Source organism: Lactuca sativa, chromosome 5 (assembly GCF_002870075.4).
Source record: "Lactuca sativa cultivar Salinas chromosome 5, Lsat_Salinas_v11, whole genome shotgun sequence".
Lineage (NCBI taxonomy): Eukaryota > Viridiplantae > Streptophyta > Magnoliopsida > Asterales > Asteraceae > Lactuca > Lactuca sativa.
Window position 1 is genome coordinate 227,068,237 of NC_056627.2, and position 20,258 is coordinate 227,088,494.

At 35.7% G+C, this 20,258-nt stretch overlaps 1 protein-coding gene across 1 annotated transcript; it reads right to left on the minus strand.

Moving 5' to 3' along the window:
- Positions 1–13,438: 13,438 nt before the first annotated feature.
- Positions 13,439–16,804, minus strand: LOC111881894 (receptor-like protein EIX2). The gene has a single exon (XM_023878283.1). The coding sequence runs from the start codon at positions 16,802–16,804 to the stop codon at positions 13,439–13,441; it is 3,366 nt and encodes a 1,121-aa protein (XP_023734051.1).
- Between the last annotated feature and the right edge of the window lie 3,454 nt (positions 16,805–20,258).

Here is a 20,258-nt window from a genome sequence, read left to right on the forward strand (position 1 = left end):
CAAAAATAGTCTATGTGGTATGCATTTTTTCTGGGATTTGGTCCAAACGACAATATTTTCTTTTGGATCGGTGGTCTTTTGAGTCAAATTACTTGTAGTTTTGGTCCCTTGCAAAACTAAAAAGACTAAAATACCCACTGCTAGTAAAACAACCTTTTACGACACGCCAAACATGTCGTAAAACGCTCAGACGACACGCAAATGCGTGTCAAGGAAGGCCCTTTCATAACGAGAGACGACACGCTTTTGCGCGTCGTCTATTTACGATGCACATTTATGAAAGACATTTACAACGCACAGTTATGTCACGCAATGAGTATCAAGGAAGGCCCTGTGATAAAGTAAGACAACACACATTTGCATGTTGCAACCTTACGACGCACATGTTTATGACACACAATGCGTATCAAGAAATCCCCTGTCATAAAGGAAGAAGACACGCATTTTTGCGTGTCATAATTTTAAATGTTTTTAAATTTATATACTTTAGATAGATTTACTAATTTTCAAATTAAATAACACATTAAAAGTCTCATAATACAAAATAAAATACCAAAAGCAATAAAGATATTTCATTGCATTAATATGTCAAATACAAATAATCATTCCAATAGTCAGTAAATGTAACACATAGCTAATATTGCATAATATTTATTATAGAAAACAAAACATGTACAACATTAAAAGAAACCCATGACTAAATTCTCCTTTGACAATTTCCTTTCTAAGAGAATAACCTGAATGCAGGAACTTTGAGAGGCAGCAGGGCACGGAAGGAGGTTGCTAGAGATGTCAGAACCTTCATAGGGAAAATCGGTAACTTAACATGCAATAAAATACAAGATGATATGATAGAGAAAAGAGAAAAGTGAATACACACCTGAAAGTTTGCACCTTCGAAAACCAGATCAAGGGTACTAAGGTCAAGCAGCCAATCAATGAATAACTTGAAATACGGTCTGGGGTTGAATGATGTTTCCTTCTATTCTACATCCTTTTGAATGAATCTCATAGTCATTGCTATCACCTGTTGCAAAAAATGTCAAATAATATACTATCCAACATATATAACTAATCACAAGTCTTGATTGTAATTTACGATTCTAACCTTTGACAGAAGAGACAACTTGCTTACTCCATGTTCAACAGAGGCGAACTAGCCATACAAAGAAGAAGCAATTATGTTGATGAAAAGAATATATATATATATATATATATATATATATATATATATATATATATATATATATATATATATATATATATATATATATACATAGCAACAAGAGACTAACTATGAATGTTACAACCATGCATCACCTAATTTTCGTGTAATTTCTGTACTGGTTTTCCTCTTTGACCCCTTCCTCCTACCAGAAATCATATTCTTCAAAAATCACAACTTCATTATAATTTATATAGGTAGCAACAAGAGACTGACTATGAATGTTACAACTATGCATTCATTAAACATATATATATATATATATATATATATATATATATATACATATATGTATGTATATATAAATATATATATATATATATATATATATATATATATATATATATATATATATATATATATATATATATATATATATATATAGACACACACACGCGCACACTAATAGTAGGACTAAGAATCAAGACTGAAAAGAAAGTCTAGATGATGGTATACCTTTCTTTTGTCTTCTCATTCCATATGTCATTTCAACCAATAATTCTTCAAAGTTTGCTGCAGGGAAATCCTCTTGTCTTAACTTCTTTTCTGGTGGCGTTCTAGCACAATGCACAAACTTTCCAAATCTTATTTTAAATAGTATCATATTAATTATCAATATAAGCCAAGTTTGCATAATGAAGGTTTGTTTAAAACCAGTTCATGAATTGAAAAGCAATAGAAAATGATAATAATTACCCTTCATGGTTGTGATTATTTACTTACTTTATTGACACCACCATTCCCTTCTAACATAAGGTGTACTTCAATGCAGATTCATGCATGGTGCTTTACAGTCATTAGTGAGTCATCAGCTTCAATAATTAAGTGAGAATAATCATTTACAGTCTGATATGTGAATACACTGAAGAAAGCCTACAAACATTTTCCAACAAAAGCGAACAAGGTTAGTTTCAAAGAGAAACAAGTCACTCAAGGGCTAACTATATGAAATAGTAATGTTCCTTCCACAAAAAAAATATTATAGCGTTATACTTCCATTTTTTCTTATCCGAATCCATGATATATAAAGAAGTCCATTTTAAAAAAAATACACGTGCTTTTTCCATGTTTCTAAGATAAACATTGCATATCCCTACTTGAACCAACAACTCAACATGTAAGTCTTTAGCAGTAGAATAGTTTTATTGTACATACTCAATATGGTGAAGAGCTTTATCATGTGCATTTCCCAACATATGCATTGAAGCCAATAAATGAACCATACTCAGATCAACATCTTTGAGTTCTTTCTCAAATAATCATCAAGAATGCTGACAATGTGTTCATGCTGACTACATCTTTGTACATCTAAGAATACCAAAAAAGTTAATTAATACCCATTCATTGAAATTGGAAAATAGCATATATTATATATAGATTTGTAAGTCCAAAGTCGAAACCATTGCTGCTGTCTTCAATGCTTCAAGATTTTTAGAACGAAGTTGCCAGATTTGCTCATATGATTCACCAGCCTTGTGATAGTTTTCAAGCTCAACATAAATTGAGGCACGGTGATATCTAAGACTTACATCTTCTGGATCTGCCCTTATTGTTGAATATATACCAATAAAAATTAACATATATGAATCTAAAATATTAAAACTGATGGGTTTTGAGCATTCTAACACTCCTATGGTGTACATGCAACCCTAGAAACCTTGGATCTATGTTTGACTAAGATACATGCAAATAACTATTTTTCCAAGGTTCTTATCCTATCTAGCATGGCATGGGGAACTTGAATCAAATAAAGCTAGTAGAATTACTTACCTTGTAGTTGTAGTTGATTGCTTGGAGTTTTAGAGCCTAGCACCAATAGTGTGGATGCCTCAAATGGAAATCACAAATCACCACAAACTTATATGTTATGTATGGTATGTGGTATTAGGGGAACTCGCTAAGCTTTGTGCTTATATTTGCGGTTTATGGTTTTTAGGTAATTTCGGTTCGAAAGGGAAGGGCCCGACTTGATCGCAGTGCATACACCCATATTTTCTGCAACCTTGAGATTTTGGGATTGTATTTTGATAACTACTTTTGTTATAAAATACCTTTAAGAGTTTGAAGAAATGATAAATGAGTCTTTTGTTGAATTAAAAATGAATTTTTTACCTTCATATTTTGGGATGTTACACTGCTTGTCTAGCATATCAAGACACCAAGTGTAATATACTACAAAAGCATAATAAGAAGCTAACCTACTGAACTAGCGTACTTGTACTCTAACAGTACCATTATGCTACCAGGAAAAGGATATAAAATGGGATATGTGGTATAGTGAGAAACTCCCTAGAACTGAAGAACCAGAGAAGCACCGTAACACTCTCACACCTTGCATTGCTTAATCCCGTGAACCGACTAGCACCAAAAAAGATAAAGTCCTCAATCAAAAATTCAAATCGTCCAAGTTTGAACCCATGTCAAACTGGTCAAAGGTCAATACTCAACAAAATTCAACGGCCAACTAGGTCATTAGCCACCACAAAGTGGTGACCTCTTGGCCACAACGTGGGAATGTCCTTACAAAAACAGTTGACATGCAGGACATTGCCACTTCATGGGCCTTCCTTGGCCATATCGTGGGAATGTCAAGACCAAAAAATGCGAAATAAGAATCCACCACGTCCTGTTAAATCTTTAGCCACATTGTGGCCACCTCTAAAAATCTTTTTTCTCTCATTAAAGACTTAATCCATTACGTCCTTTGCTCCAACTTTTCAGAGGAACATAAGTAGCTTAATAAGCTAGACTACACCTGATGCAAAATCCGTGAGTCTCTCAATCTCTAGGTCAAACATCAGTCACCTTGGCCTTTCTAACTAGGACTACTGATGTATGAATCTGATCCTTCCTCTTCCACTGTTGGGTCTCCAAGTCTAGCTCTCTCTCCCTGGCTGCCTTTGTCACTGCATACTAAGGGGAAAATAGTGCTATATATCTAAACTGGGTTGTGTTCTCAGCCACCGAATCTGAAGTCTGCTCAAATTCCAAATACACTCGAGCCAACTGTTGGATCTGAATTGTCGGAACAAACTCTCTCTTGAATCTGGTGACAAAATCCTCCCATGACATAGACTCAACCGCATACTCGAGGCCCTAGACAACCTCACACCACCAATCCCTAGCTCAATCTCATAGGATACACTCTGTAAGTCTGACCTTAGACTTTTCCAGGAAAAAGCTGGCATGAAAGGCACTCTTCACATTAGCAATCCAATGCATATTGGTGATAGGCCCCTATTTCCCAAAGAAAAGAAGAGCTCCACAAGCATCAAACTCCCTAAAGGAAACCTCCCTAGTACTGAGTCGACCGGCCTCCAAATCAGCCCGAAGAATCCTAAAGCGCTCCTCCATCTATTAAATCAACTTAACTCTTACAAAGTTGATCAAACTAGGAAAATCCTCTCTTATGAACCTCGAAATCTCTCCAGCTGTGATGTCATGGACGTCCCTCTCACTCAGACTTTCATCCTCAACACGGAAGATTGCCTCTTGAATCTGAAAAATAACACGAACACATCAGGATTAATACAGAGCACAAACCCACACTATGCATACCCACCTACAAGCTCCTCGGTATTCCTGAAACACACCCCGACCGAAGTATGGATCTTGGGTTTTCAATAGTATGGGCCAATACTACCTTCTGCAACTATCCATACTTGTTCCAAGGACTATTCCAAGACTCCTAAGTTACTTAGCAACACTCTACTAAACTCCTAACACATATGCATATGTCTAACCATATGCATAAAACTGCACTTTCTAGACTCTCCCGCTAGGATTCTTCCCTTCCCACTCTCTCTCGCCTTGCTATAAAGCACTACCAACACTGCTAGTTTCCCTATGCATGTAAGTTATAGACAATACTGTTGGATTAGTGTCTAAGTCCATAACTATTTTGGTATGTACTTGACCCGATGGTGCATGGTCCTTTTGGGTTGCCTTCACCAGAGCAACTTGATTGGAGAAATAAATAGAGAGAGAGGTTATTATGATTTATTAATATGTTATAAGAATAATATATTAAAGGAGAAATCATATTTGTTTAATTAATATTGGTCAATAATTAATTAGGAATTAATTTTGTGATCAAGTGTAATTAATTAAACTAGAAGGGCTGAATTGTAATTATGTGATAGTTACAAAATAAGGTAAGGATTAGCCTAAGTGTAGGATGGACGAATTTAAGGTGATAATGCCTTAGAATTCGACTATGATAAGGATTCAAGGATTATCTTATGGGTTGCTTGGTAACCAAGCAACTAGATAAGGATAATGACTGAAACCCTATCTGTACACCTATATAAACCCTCTTGGCTCATGAATTCGGGTAAGACCTCCCCAAGGCTTCTTAGGGACGAATTCAATACCTCCCCTCTCTCCTTATCTCTTCTCCATTTGCTCTTGATGTTTGTAAGCCATTAGAGGAGTGACAATTGTGACTCTAAGCCTTCCAAAGTCAATACAAGGAGATTTGGGATTGTTATTGCTACATAACAATCAAGGTAACATTATAAACCTATTCTTATGTTAATATGATCACTTGAATGCTAGAATTAGGGTTTATAGTCTTGGATAACTTGCATGTACAATAGAGAAACCTAGATCCAAGCTTTAGGGTTTGTATGAGCACATAGGATGTTCTTAAGACCAAAACCCAACAAATACATGATCAAATAGATTGTTGAATAAGTGATTCTACCCTAGTCCCACAACCAAACAAGGAACAGGAAATAGGGCTAAATCAATCATTTTAAGACTATATAATCCTAATTGTGTACAACTATAAAACATACTCCTAAAAATTAACATTATTAATCTACACTTCAGGCAGCACATAACAAACAATTCTCTAGGCAATAAGGCATGGAAGATGTCAGGAAATTATATAATGCAATTCCTGAACAGATCTCCGACATGCATTATAGCATGCATAACAATTCATAACACAAATGCAAGATCATATGGGTATATTAGGAATAACGTACTTCCCGAGATCTGACTGAATGTACGCATCACATCCTCCAATCATTGTAAAACCATTTTAGAAAATCATTTTCCTTGAATAAAATAATTTTCTTTAAAAACCTTGTTTAGAAAATCTCTCATTCCTCAATTTGAGTCTAGACACACTGCAAGGTGCACCTGAATCCCTCAAACCAAGGCTCTGATATTAACTTGTAATATGATTTTTCACTTGTAAAATCGATTAACCAATTAAACCTTTGTTTCCAAAAAACCATTGAATAACATTTGATTGAATGAAACCGTCTATTATCAGAGTTAAGTTTACAAACCGTTGAAACGAATATGCTTGATGCGTGTGCACAATAATGTCGAGATCTTCTCACGAATGACCTACAAAATGTTGAATCCACAAATGTAAGCATAAAGCTTAGTGAGTTCCCCAGTATACCACATATTCAACCATACATATAATGCATTCGCATACAATCATCAACTCTAGCATCGAGCAATCAAAACTCATATATATATATATATATATATATATATATATATATATATATATATATATATATATATATATATATATATATATATATATATATATATATATAGGGCCCAAACCAAGAGTTCACAGGCCAATCTCAACTCACATAACGAGCCCTGCCCAAGGAGTGAATTGGCTTAACCCAAACTCCATTACCAGGAATTACATCCTGGTCTTCAGTACTGTTGCCAAAGGCCAAATCCTAGTTGGAATCAGATAGACATGTCGTATTTTTGTCTGACACGACATGACAAGGTTAGGGGTGGCAAATCACTTAATCATGTCGTATTTTTGTCTGACACGACATGACAAGGTTTTCTATAACACGAACATGACACAACACGATGTCATGTTTATTTTTAACTAACATGAAAACGAACTAATTAAAAAACAAATAAAACATGACACGACACAAAAAATTTATCATAACATAACAATTAGTTTATTTAATTAATATTTTATCATATATAACATGAAAAACACGCAAAACACGACAAAGAAATGTCAAATCGTGACAATTTGTGTCGAATTTTGAACACGAACATGACATCATGTTTTTACACTTGACATGAACACGACACGAATATAAATTCAAATTTTAGTTTCATCTCAATTTCATTCCGTGTCATGTATTTTTATCATGTCGTGTCCTGAATTGCTACCCCTAATCCAAATAGATGATCCACCCAAAAGCAATAAATGAAATAAGAACCATGCAGTCGAGCATTTGACCAAGAGTTCTCAAACTATCCAACTTGACGTCATACAATTCCTTAGGGTAAACATCCAACAAGAGTCAATACTATCATTAGCCTAACTAATCATGACACCTAGAAATATCATACAATCAACATGAAAGACCCTATTGGTCTAGCATACCAAGACACCAAGTCTCCAAAACAGTTGATATGTAGGACATTGTCATACCTTGGGCCTTCCTTGACCACGTCGTGGGAATGTTAGGACCAAAACAATCGCAAAACGTGACTCCAACACATCATGGTCATTTTTTGGCTACATCATGGCCACTACCATAAATCATTTTTCTCTCATTAAGGACTTAATCCATTAAGTCATTTGCTCCAATTTTTCATAGGGTTTCTTTTTCCTAAACTGAACCATAAAAATCCTTACTTTATGGATATGAATGTCCAACTCATGTCACTCCCAAAACTAGGTCCACAAGGGTAACAAATGGAGTTAAAACTTCATGCATTGCACCAAACAACATGAAGGTCTAGATTTAAAACATATGATGACCTAGGGACCTCAAAGAGTGATAAAGTTGCCAACTTTATCAAAACCAATCATTCATATCCATAAATCATGAAGGAAATGAGCTCAAAAGTCTAGTTCTACAAGGACGAACCATAAAGGTGGACACTTGGAGACTTACCCAAGTCTAGAAGATACACCAAGAGATGGAGGCAAGATGCTAGCTGATATTTTGCTCAACAAAGTCTTCCTTCAACCTTCAAACAACCAAAACACCAACAAGGAGCTCAAGATACAAAATGAGAGGCTAGAGTTTTGAGATAGGATGGTAGAGACTAAGGGAAATGACTGAACACTAGAGTTAAGGCCTTTAAATATGGAGAAAACCCTAGAAAGCATGGGCTTGGGTTGCAGCATCTGCCACGTCGTGGCGGCCATCCAAATGCGCGTTCCTGAAATTGGTTTGCCACGTTGTGACACAAGGTTTTTCCCAAAAACCTTCTCTTTGATCCCTTTGATCCTTCAACTGATCTAATCTGGAAAAAGGGTGGTACAGTTCGTAGAGATAAAGACGTTTCCAGAGTGGTCAAGATCTAGATCAATTAACGAGCCCAAAGGTCAAGTTCGAGTTTGTACAAGCCACTATCCTTTCAAGCCACCGTGAGTAGCCTATGCAGACTCCATCTTCATGTGTTCAACAAAAAACTACTACATGAACACATACACCATAAAAAATTACGTGCGTTGGGTGGTTGTTCTTATCTTCGACCTTTTTGTAGATTTGATTCAAAGAAAACATAAAACATTTTCTTTCTCAAATCATATGTTGTTGCCACTCAATTATTTGTTTCCATATTGTCTTCATGATCTCTATGTCTCTACGGATTTAAAATGATAAAGGTTTTCTTTTAATTTGTGTTAATTCTAGAATTGCACTCCAACCCAGATGTTACTTATGCTATGTATTCGAGTCTAATTGAATATTTCTGGATGGTAGTTTTCTTCAAAAAGTTGTAGTTCAACTCTGCATTTTAGTTGTTTCAGATCTTTAGCTTGATTGAAAATTGTATGGGTTTGGCTCAGTGCAAGTTGGACAATGGACAAGAGTTTTTTTGTGAACGCAGGGACTAAAAGGACATGTTGAAGTTTGAGGTAACACTTAGGTAGTTTAAGGGTTGCTTGTCTTACATGAGAAATGTTTATTCTACCTCAATCCTGGATTAAGTCTGTAAGAGTTAACCCAAGGTGAGGTGGACTTGTATGAGGTTGTCGGTTGCAGACTTGTGGGTTAGGACCTTGAGTCCCATAAGTGGGAAATATGTTTCCTATTCCGTAGATATATATTTGATGTGAATTTTGATCGTGAAGCCCATAACTGAGAAATAAGTACATTCACTATCAGGTAAACATCCCCAACCAAGTTATTAGGGTTCCAATCAGGGGTGTTAATTGATGACGCGACATGACACGAATACACGACACACCACAAAACAAAATTGGGACAAAATTTAAATTTGAATTCCTGTTTGTGTCCAATGTAAAAAAATGAAATCGTGTCATGTTTGTGTTCAAATCTCGACATAAAATTGACACGATATTAGCATGTACTTGTCGTGTTTTTTGTGTTTTATATGATAAGTATGAATTAAATAGACTAATGATTATTTTATGCTATCTTTGTTGTTTTTGTCATGTTTTAATTAAGTAATTTTCGTGTTAGTAAATAAAAACACAGCATCTTGTTACATATAACCTTGTCGTGTCGTGTCAGACAAAGACAAACACGGTATGATTGCCCGTTTTGACACATCTAGTTCCAACTGGATATCGTTGAAGAAGCTGGTTGTATAGGAAGATATGATGGGGAGGCGGTCGGAATTGGAATAGCTGAGCAAGGCAGTGGTTGATTTGTGTTCCACTGATTTTGATCAGCCAAAGTTTTATTGTTTTCTTTTTCTGGTGGCGACGTTGTTAGAGGAGCGTCTTTCTAGCCGCCTGTTGATGACAGTTTTGGTGGCGGCAGATTTGTTAGAGGAATGTCGTTGTAGCTGCAGCTTGATGATCTTGATTGGTCTATGATTTTAAAGAAGGAGCTAAGGCAGAACTGTAGGACTGTAAGCAACGATGATGATTGTGATATGAGGATCAAGAAAGAAAGGAAGTGAACGGAATCTGTTGATGATTTTGATAATGCTTCTATAATTCTGATTCTTCATGATTCTGAAACTATTAAGAAATTATACTAAACTTCACTGATCTTTGATTTGTAGGAATTGTACTTCTGATCTCTAATAGAAGTTAATATTAGTTTCTTGGAGTCTTTTGATTCTATAAAAAAGAAAAAGGTCTCGGTGCGTGATTTGATGATTGATGATTGACTGCTGAATTTGCTTCTTTATTTTGGATAATGAAAAGAAGCCTTTGATTGTAATTTCTTCTTGATGCTGAATTTGGTTCTGACTGTAATTTGCTTCTTGATTCTTGAAGCGGAAAAGAAAATTGATGCTGTCTGAAGGCTGTTAGGAATTTCGAAAAAAGGAGAAACTGTTGAAGAGTATAAAGTTTGAGAAGGAAAGATAGATAGGAGTTGGTTGTTTTGCCGTCTCTAATACCATATAGAAAAATATTCAGTATTAAACATATTTCGTGATTTCTTTATGCGTTAAATTGCTTGACACATGGTATTTTTAACTACAGTAGAGAGAAACCTATTCTACTTCTAATACCTATCTTTCGGCATATAAAAGGAATCGAATACTCAAAGCATCCTAAACCAACTAAAACTCTAATTTTGGCAGATTAGCTAACTTCTTTATCAAGTAGAATGTTGTAATATACGTAAAAATAAAAGTAAGTTGCTATATATTTCTTGCAGTTATACAAGCAAACAGCGTTCCTGATTCGGAATTTAACATTGGCCGGCCATTGAAGTCTTCTTGGTAAGAACATAGAAAAACAAATGTACTTTCACCATTTTATTAGTTTAGCCACAGATTTTTTTGAGTGAATTTAGTAACTGGTTTCTTAGGCATGCCGGCTTGTTTTTTGGGACATTCAAATTCTTGCAATGGTTTAATCTTATATCTTCATGCAGATATTGATTCAATTCTCTGAGGTGGAGCGTTCGACAAATGGGAATTAAGGTACCCCCACCAGGTCTACAAATGGTAGTGTACAAGAGAAACTGCGGTGAATACAAGTTTGGATGGATTGACCACCTTTAATACAGGAGTTGCTATTGCATAGAGCTGTGGTAAATAACAAAACTCCTAGATTTTACATGGTCTATTTTTCTTGAGTTCACTCAGAAAAATTACCCAACATATTTTTGATAGGGTAAAATAGCTATAAATGTTCAATAGTGGCTTATGCAGAGAGATCTGTGGACAGACTTAGGCTTTAGCTGCAAATTCGTTGGGTATTGTTTTGGAAACTCAAATGCACAATTGTGATGACAAGTCAACTTTTTCTGGTCAAATATATATTTCAGTTTTAAAAATTACTAGATCAACACACACACACACACACATATATATATATATATATATATATATATATATATATATATATATATATATATATATATATATATTTGTATTAGATATTTCGGGAAATGACACAAAACCCTACAATGATTCCGGAGTTAGTTGATTCTGTCCCTAAAGTTATTTTGTTGCTTTATGTGGGCACAATGTGGATGCTGACTAGTTTAAACGGTCCCCTTCACTTATGAAAACCGGTTTCTTATGCTAACCTTACATTTGAAGCACATGTGTCACCCACGTCATCATTGATGTGGTCAGACTTGTATGTGTGGCTGCCTAGGTGCATGGCTAATGATGGTGCGAACCTTGGTCCCCAAAGTTGACTGTTGAATTGGTCTACCACCCCTTATAAAACGGATATCCATTCTCTAAAATGAAGAAACCCCTAAAAATCCTTACCAAAAATTGACAAAAACTTGTTCCCTCAAATCACACAATGGGCTCCGACCAAAGTTTCTTCCCTGACTTGCAAATGCACATATTCACTATCCTCTATTTCTTCTTCCAAATGTTTGCTTCCATATCAACAAACCTGAAAATTGAGTTCTTCCATGATTAAGCTGGATCATACTTCATTTTAGCTATTTATCAATCTGGGTTTTCCATGAACTCTGTTTCATTTGTCAAAATATGCAGCAATCAAATTGCTGTTATCCCCAATTTATCCCAATCAAAAACTTGCAAACCCCTCATAAAATACTCCACTAGAAGATCCCAATAGTTCAATTTGCGTTTCTTATGTGATTGGAGTCGAAGGCCTTATGATTCTTGTGTTTATCGTGATTCATTTGGAACATGAAAGCTGGTTTTTTTCGAGGTGAAATCGGAGTTCACTACTATGAGGAATAAGCTATTCGACTTGTCCATTCTAGAAAAATCGATGCCATCGAGTCTTTTCCGGATATAATCAGTATAGGCAAAAGGATACCTACTGAAGTTGTCTTGTTAGTGCAGATTGACTTGGATATACTGAGCCATTTTCAGCACGAAAAAGTAAGTTTGGAGGGAAGGTTTTCCTAGGAACAAAAAAGAAGTAGAAAATGAAACTGGTTTGATTTAGGCTAACTTCTTTATACACGTGGATTTAAGTTACTAAGTGAATACAGATGGCACTTGCATTGATTACATGGCAAAAGGGTTACTGGTTTACCCGTTCCATTCTTCCAGAAGGATCTAATAGACCCGACAAAACCGACTTTATGCCCTCATAAAGCAACAAAAATACTGTAGGGATTGAATGGACTAACCCTTGAAACTTTGTAGGGCATTTTGTGTCATTTTCCTATATTTTTCGGCATGTTTTAAAAAAAATGGATTTTAAACGTTTTCTTTTATATCTGGCATTATTTAATGCCGGATTACTCAAAAAGATTGTTTGAAAATCTATCACTAAATGATGTTTGTTGGAATATCGTTACAAACAGGGGAGGTTCAATATGCATGGTGTCCCACTCTAGCACCAGCAACACCTAACTTCTTCTGAAATGCATTGCAAAAGTAAAAAAAAAAAAATTCTACTATTGTTGTACAGGCAACACCTAATAGAAAATCATGCATCAACCCCCTGGTTACAAACATGTCAGTCGGAAATCAATGGGAAAAGTTAAAAAAAAAAAAAAAAAAAAAGTCAAGAAAATTGTACAAATTTCTTTTTTATCGGAACTAAACTCAAACATAACCTTTTTATTAGGCAAACTTGACAAAACATAAAAAGCATTTAACATTTTCACAAAAAAAAAAAAGAAAAAAAAAAAAGGCAAACTTGACACCACATAAAAAGGATTTAACATTTCCACAAAATAAAAACGAAAAAACTTACATGCTTCGTGAGGTCCATCGGTCCCGTGAACTGTTAGACGTGTTGCTCGATCTACACTTTATTTTTTGTTCAAACTGTTGTTTAAAACATGAATCGAAATCGGAAATTTTGATCAAGTCTCAAAGTTTCTTGCCGATGTAATATCCCACAAAATTGAAGAAAGCAAGTCTCCATCTGTTGTTAAGCACCAAAATTCCCACAATTCCCATAAACCCAGTTGTGAAACCACCTGTTGCACCATAAATCAATATCTTCTCATCGCCATCATCATCTTCATCTTCCTCAGCATTTCTTCCAGTTTCTGGGACTTCATCATGGTTGCAATTGATTGGCAACGGACTACCACAAAGCTCATTATTGCCATCATATATGGATGGATCAGTGAGCGTCTGGAGTTGACTTCCTGTTGGAATTCTTCCGGATAAGTTATTGTGTGACAAATTCAGATGGCTAAGAAACGTCAATGAGGACAGACTTTGCGGGATCATCCCTGAAAGATGGTTTTTTGAAAGATCAAGAGACATTAACGAATTCATATCACCAATTCTATCCGGAATACGACCTGTGAGGTGATTGTTAGACAAGTTAAGGCCAAGCAATCCGAAAAGAAGTGCCAACTCCTTAGGTATTTCCCCCACTAGTTTATTGCTCGAAAGGTCTATGTTGACAACATATCTCAACGTCTTTGTATACTCGAGCACAACTCCTTTCATTACCAGGCTCAAACTCTGCTCAAATGTGCCTGCAGTAAAAAGATTATAGTCATCTGCGGCCATTGAATCCGAGTTCAGAACTCTGGTCATTGCACTGAAGTTTTGAAAACAGCGAGGGATGGATCCTGTTAATTTGTTTTCTCCAAGATCCATAATTTGGAGTGCAGAACATTCACACAACTCTATTGGAATTGGATCTGTGAAGCTGTTTTTATGTAGCCTAAGGACGACTAGAAACGTAATATTTTCACCAATCCATTTTGGTATGTTTCCAAAGAATCGGTTTTCACCCAAATCCAACAAAGCTAACTTTGTGCAATTTGCTAGAGTTTTTGGAAATTCGCCATGGAAACTATTGTTGTTTAGAGCTAACCATCGTAGTGATGAACCAAGATTGCCGAGAGAGCTTGGAATGACACCCGAGAGCCGGTTGGAACTTAATATCACAACTTTCAGATTGTTGAGATTTCCTAGGCAATCTGGAAAAGTCCCAGATAGCATATTTCCAGAAAGATCGAGAATAGCTAAATCTGTAAAATTGCACAATGAATCTGGAATTGATCCGCTGAAGAGGTTGTTCTTAAGATGCAACATTCGTAACAATACAGAATAATTTGTGCTTTGGTTGGATACAAGGTTTGTCAATGGGCCGTTAAGAAAGTTATGGGAGAGTGACAGGAACCAGATTGGGAGCTCGCCAAGCCAATCTGGAAGAGGTCCAGAAATGCTAGTATTGGAAAGGATTAGAATTTGAAGGCTTGTTTGTGTTCGAATCCATTGTGGAAATTCTGACTCAAATTTGCAAGATCCAAGTCGAAGGTTTCTTATTTGAAAAGGAGGGTTCCAATTGGGTGAAATCTTGAAGCTCAACCTATAGTTTGAGGTTGCATCCAAGGATGTTAACATTGATGTGTTTGTGAAATGGGCTTCAGTGACTACACCTGATAAAGAATTGTTGGATATATCAAGAGAATCAAGTTTGGAAAGTCGTCCTATGGTAGGAAGAGGCCCTTGTAAATGGTTATTGGATATATCAAGATACCCAAGTTTTGAGAGGTTTCCTAGGGATAATGGAAGTGCAGACAACCAATTGTAGGAGAGAAACAAATTTTCTAGGTTCAATAGTCGTCCTAGTGAGAATGGCATTGTCCCGTTCAACAGGTTCCAAGATAAATGTAGTTCTCGTAACAACAGCAGTTTTCCAATAGATGTAGGAATCGAACCTGTTAACTTGTTCGAAGCAAGATATAAAACCTGCAAACTTGTTAAATTTCCTAGAGCTTCCGGGATGGTTCCTGTTAACTCATTCTGTCCAAGATTCAACTCTCTCAAGGACGTAAGCCTTCCTAGTGATGTCGGGATTTTGCCACCTAAGTTGTTATGACTTAGATCCAGTGTCTCCAGATCAAATTGGGCACACTCAGATACATTGGTTGATGGCCCTGTGAATTCCCCTTCTATAAAATTAAGTGAAAGATCCAACTGCTTTAATTGACAGAGTCTCCAGATCCCGGAATTTTGGATACCATGGAAAAGGTTGGCTGCGAGAGACAAGATTTCTAGATTTGATAGTCGTCCAAGGCAAAATGGAATTGTCCCATTTAACAGGTTTACAGATAAATCTAATTTTTGTAACAACTGCAGGTTTCTGATAGACGTTGGAATCGAACCTTTTAAACTGTTTCCATACAGATTTAATTCCCGCAAAGTTGTTAAATTTCCTACAAATTCCGGGATGTTTCCTGTTAATTTGTTCTCTGCAAGATTCAACTCTCTCAAGGCCGTAAGTCTTCCCAGTGATGTTGGGATCTCACCTACTAACTGGTTGTCATTTAGATTCAGTGTCTCCAGAGCAAATAGGGCGCATTCGGATACATTGGTTGATGGCCCCGTGAATCTCCCTTCCATAGAATTGTGCGAAAGATCCAACCACTTCAAATGACAGATCCCAGTATCTTGAATGTAGTTCACGAACGGAATCGAAGAATTCAGTTCGTTGAATGAAAGATCAAGAACTTGTAAGGAGCTCAAGTTTCGTAAAAACAGAGGGAACTTGCCGTGGAACAAGTTGGAATGAAGATCAAGTTTTTGAATGATGGAATGTGTAAGATTCAATTCAAGATGCATGCGATCGAAATGAGAATTAGAAAGCTTGCAACCTGACAAGATCAACTCTCGTAAAGAAGAAATCATACACAACAGCACTTTGTGTAAATTTGGAGCTTTAACAATGCTCAATTCACTCAGATCAAGAGATTTGAGTGACAAAAGGCTCCAGAACCATGTGAAATCATCAACAACTAGTTCCATATTACTCAGATCAAGTACCCGCAAATTCGATAGATTTCCAATAGAGTGAGGAACGATGCCAGAAAAGCCCATGGAAGAAAGATTCAGATACCTAAGTTTTGTCAGCGATCCGATGAACTCAGGAATGGGGCTGCCACCAAAATAATTCCCACTGAAATCAATGTAACTCAGATGACTCAACTCGGCCAAAGACGAATTCAACTCATTTCCCTCTAACTTCTCATCAGAAGAATCGGTTCCGAGGTCAAGCCTTGTAACATATCCTGTTGCATTATTGCAGTCAACGCCTTGCCAGTTGCAACAGTTGTTTCCGTTCCAAGATGACAGTCGACCAGAAGGGTCCGACAGACTGTGTTTGAATCGAAGAAGAGCTGCCCTCTCTTTTTCGAAGCATCCAGAAGTGAGGTTTGTGGTTGCAAAAGTGAAGAAGAGAAAGAACCCACCCATCCATAGTTTACTCATGATTGCTGTTTCTTCATGAAGACACCAATGATGAGGTCAAGATTTATAGATATATGCCATTTCCATGCACAGAACACGTAGTATTCAAATTCTGCTTTTGCCTAAAGCACCCACTAACTCTTATCTTTAAAAAAGTACACTTTACACATCATGAATCTATTACATGTTACCACGTAAAGAAACATCTTTTCTAAAATATCTTTACACAGACGCACAAAAACAGTAGCGGTCCAGCAGATCCGAATATATTCAAGCATGTTGTAATGTAACCATCGGGTCATAATTATTAATTAATTCATAGAATGTAACAATACAAGTCTGGCTCGCTAATAGCTATTTGCAAATGGTGGGCCCGTGGGGCCGTTTTCCTCGAGATATTAGTGTTATAAGTGTCACTAGTACAGACGTGAGGTCATAAGACGGTTAATAATATTAATTGGTGCGGGTAAGAACTGCACCAACAAATACCGCATCAAAAAATATCATTATTCCTTGGTTCGGTTCCCCCACCACACTAGAAAATGGTGCAAACAGCACTTTTAAATATTTGGGGAAAACTTGAAACCGAACCAAAAAAATGAGCAACCGCACTATTAAAATATCACACCAAAAAAATGAGAAACCGCACTATTATCGCACCAAAAAGTGAAAACGCGCACTATTAAAATATCGCACCAAAAATTGAGAAAATGCACCAATAAATACCGAAATACATAAATAAAAAAGACAAATCATTAAAACAACAATGCACCAATAAACACAAATGCACTGTTAAACAACAACCACAGTATTATACAACAACCCAACAATTTCCATTAAAATAGCAATTTAAAACACAAAAGATCGTAATTCTTATCGTGTTCTCTTTTCCCGTCCTCTTTCACCATTTCAATTAAATGCTATATTATTTCAAAGACTATATTTTCATGTTAATTAGGCAAAGCAAACTTTTGTTATTCCAAAACTTCAACAAACAAATAAATTATACATAGAGAAAACTAAAAAACATGGTCCATGTGGTATGTACTTTTTCCGGGATTTGATCAAAACCACAACCTTTTTTTGGATCGGTAGTCCTTTTGAGTTAGTCTGCTTGTAGTTTGGTCTCTCGGAAAGCTAAAAAAACTAAAATACCCTCGATGTATTTATTTTTCATTTTTCTTTCATTTATTTATTTTTAATTTATCATTTTTATCTATTTTATATAATTTAAAAAAAACAAGATAAGGGATCTCTCTCTCTCTCTCTCTCTCTCTCTCTCTCCATCCCCTCTCTCTCTCTCTTGTTAGAACTTGGGTCTAGAGAATATCAATATACTTGGATATTTCTAGGATCGTGATTGCAATCACTTTCAAAATCTATGATTTCGACCCTATAGCATGGGTATCACAAAATCAAATTTGGATAATCCAAAAAATTTCAATTTAGAAGTCAAGCCACTTCTAAATCAGAAACATAGAATATACCTTGTTGCAACCCTTGGAACCACAGGGGCACTGCCCTCGGACCCCCCCATATGCCGAAGTTCACAATTATCACACCGAGTGTGCACCCTATACCTCCATGTTGATTAGAAATGAAGTTCGACCTATCTCATTTATCAAATCCGCTTATATTCTTGATTCTTTATATAGTCAAAAGACAAAGGACATCTACCTCTTTTTTGAGCAGCATCCATACCTTCAATTTTGTCCAAATCAGCTAACTTCTTGAGTATATCAATCGTACCAGCACCAGATCAAAATAACCAGGCCTTACATCCAACAGCCTATCAATATCATCAAGTTTAGACAAGAGGTCTCTTTTTTACCACAATTATGAATGACTACATTCTTATGCCACACTTTCAACCTCTCTTTCACATATTTTAATTTGTTTTTGAAAATAATAATCTTGTTAGAATTTTCTCCTTGCATGAAATTTGGCCAAGCATCTACCATCGTATCACTAAATCCTTCAACCATGAACCAAGAGTGAAAAAATTTAAAAGACGGTCAATTGATTCATTTTTAAGAGCAATTGGGCTATGATATGCCACATCCGAGGAAGAACCAGACCCATCATATTAGTAAAAATTGTATCCACCACACCATTTGTAACAAGAAAGTGATCGAGTTTTTCCATATTCGAGCATTGACGATCCAGCCTAGTGTATTATTTGTTACAATATACAAAAAACTATTCACAAACCAATTCTTATAGCGTATTATTTATTTTATATATAAATGTTGTATTCATAAAATAAATAAATCAACATGTATAGTTTTTTAACATAAACAAAAATAACATATCATAATCATGTTTTTACTCGTGGGATTGTAGTTAGTAACATCATCAGTAAATATGTCGTAATGATTTCTAAACTTTATTCATATATGAATAAATAATGTCATGATGATGTCATCACTAGTAGGAATGGAAATTTAGTGACATCATCAAAAAAAATTGTCGTAATGAAGTTTTGTCACACCCCCAAACCAGATCGGCGGAAACGTTCGAGGGTGGATGACTTCATGTATAGTATCATAACAACGAATGTAATAGTGAAGAAAGCAAACACAACCATCATCAATATAATTGAAAGAGTTACATCATTGAGTAAGTTTACACGTTTCAAAATCAATTACATCATGATGACAAAGTAAGTTTGAGTTTATCGCTTTAGCGTCCCGTCCTCGAAAGCAGTTGATTTACCTGTTTAGTAATTTCCTGAGAATACAAGTTGTTTTGAAAAGTGTCAACACAAAGGTTGGTGAGTTCATAAGAGTTTTAAATTGAGAAATAAATTGTTTTTCCCTGTAAAAGCAATTAAGTTGTTCCAGAAAATCTGATATTTTCCTCAAAATGTGAAATGTAAGTTTCTATGTTATGAAATAGTGCATCCTAGAATTCCCTATAGATTCCTTCTATAATTTCCTTGTGTATATAAGTTATATAAAATTAAAGTTAGATAAAACGTCGAATGTAATGGGTCTGCCCTAGGCCCACAACCCAACAAGGAACATGAAATAAGGCGGAACCATCAATTCTAAGCCAATCACGACTAGGTTCTATATAACTCTAACATATACACTTAGAAATTATAGCTGAAAACTAACAATGCGATATTGAATGTAGACTTAAATCCAAAACTGAAACCAAACCCTAGTGTAGTGTACGAAATAGTAATAGTGGTTGTGAACATAAACTATACATATCATAGTTCATCAGATAGTGATAGTGACTAGTGAACATGAACGATGCATATTATAGTTTATCAAAAGTGGTGGTGATGGTGAATATAAACTATACATATCATAGTTCATCAAATAGCGATAGTGGTAGTGAACATGAACTATGCATATTATAGCTTATCAAAAGTGGTGGTGATGGTGAATCCCTTTCTTGTAATTAAGTTCGTGGTGTAGATGAAACATAAACTATACCTATTATAGTTTATCACTTTGTTTGTAAT

Coding starts and splice junctions, on each gene's coding strand:
- LOC111881894 (XM_023878283.1), bottom strand. CDS start 16,804: ATGAGTAAACTATGGATGGGTGGGTTCTTTCTCTTCTTCACTTTTGCA.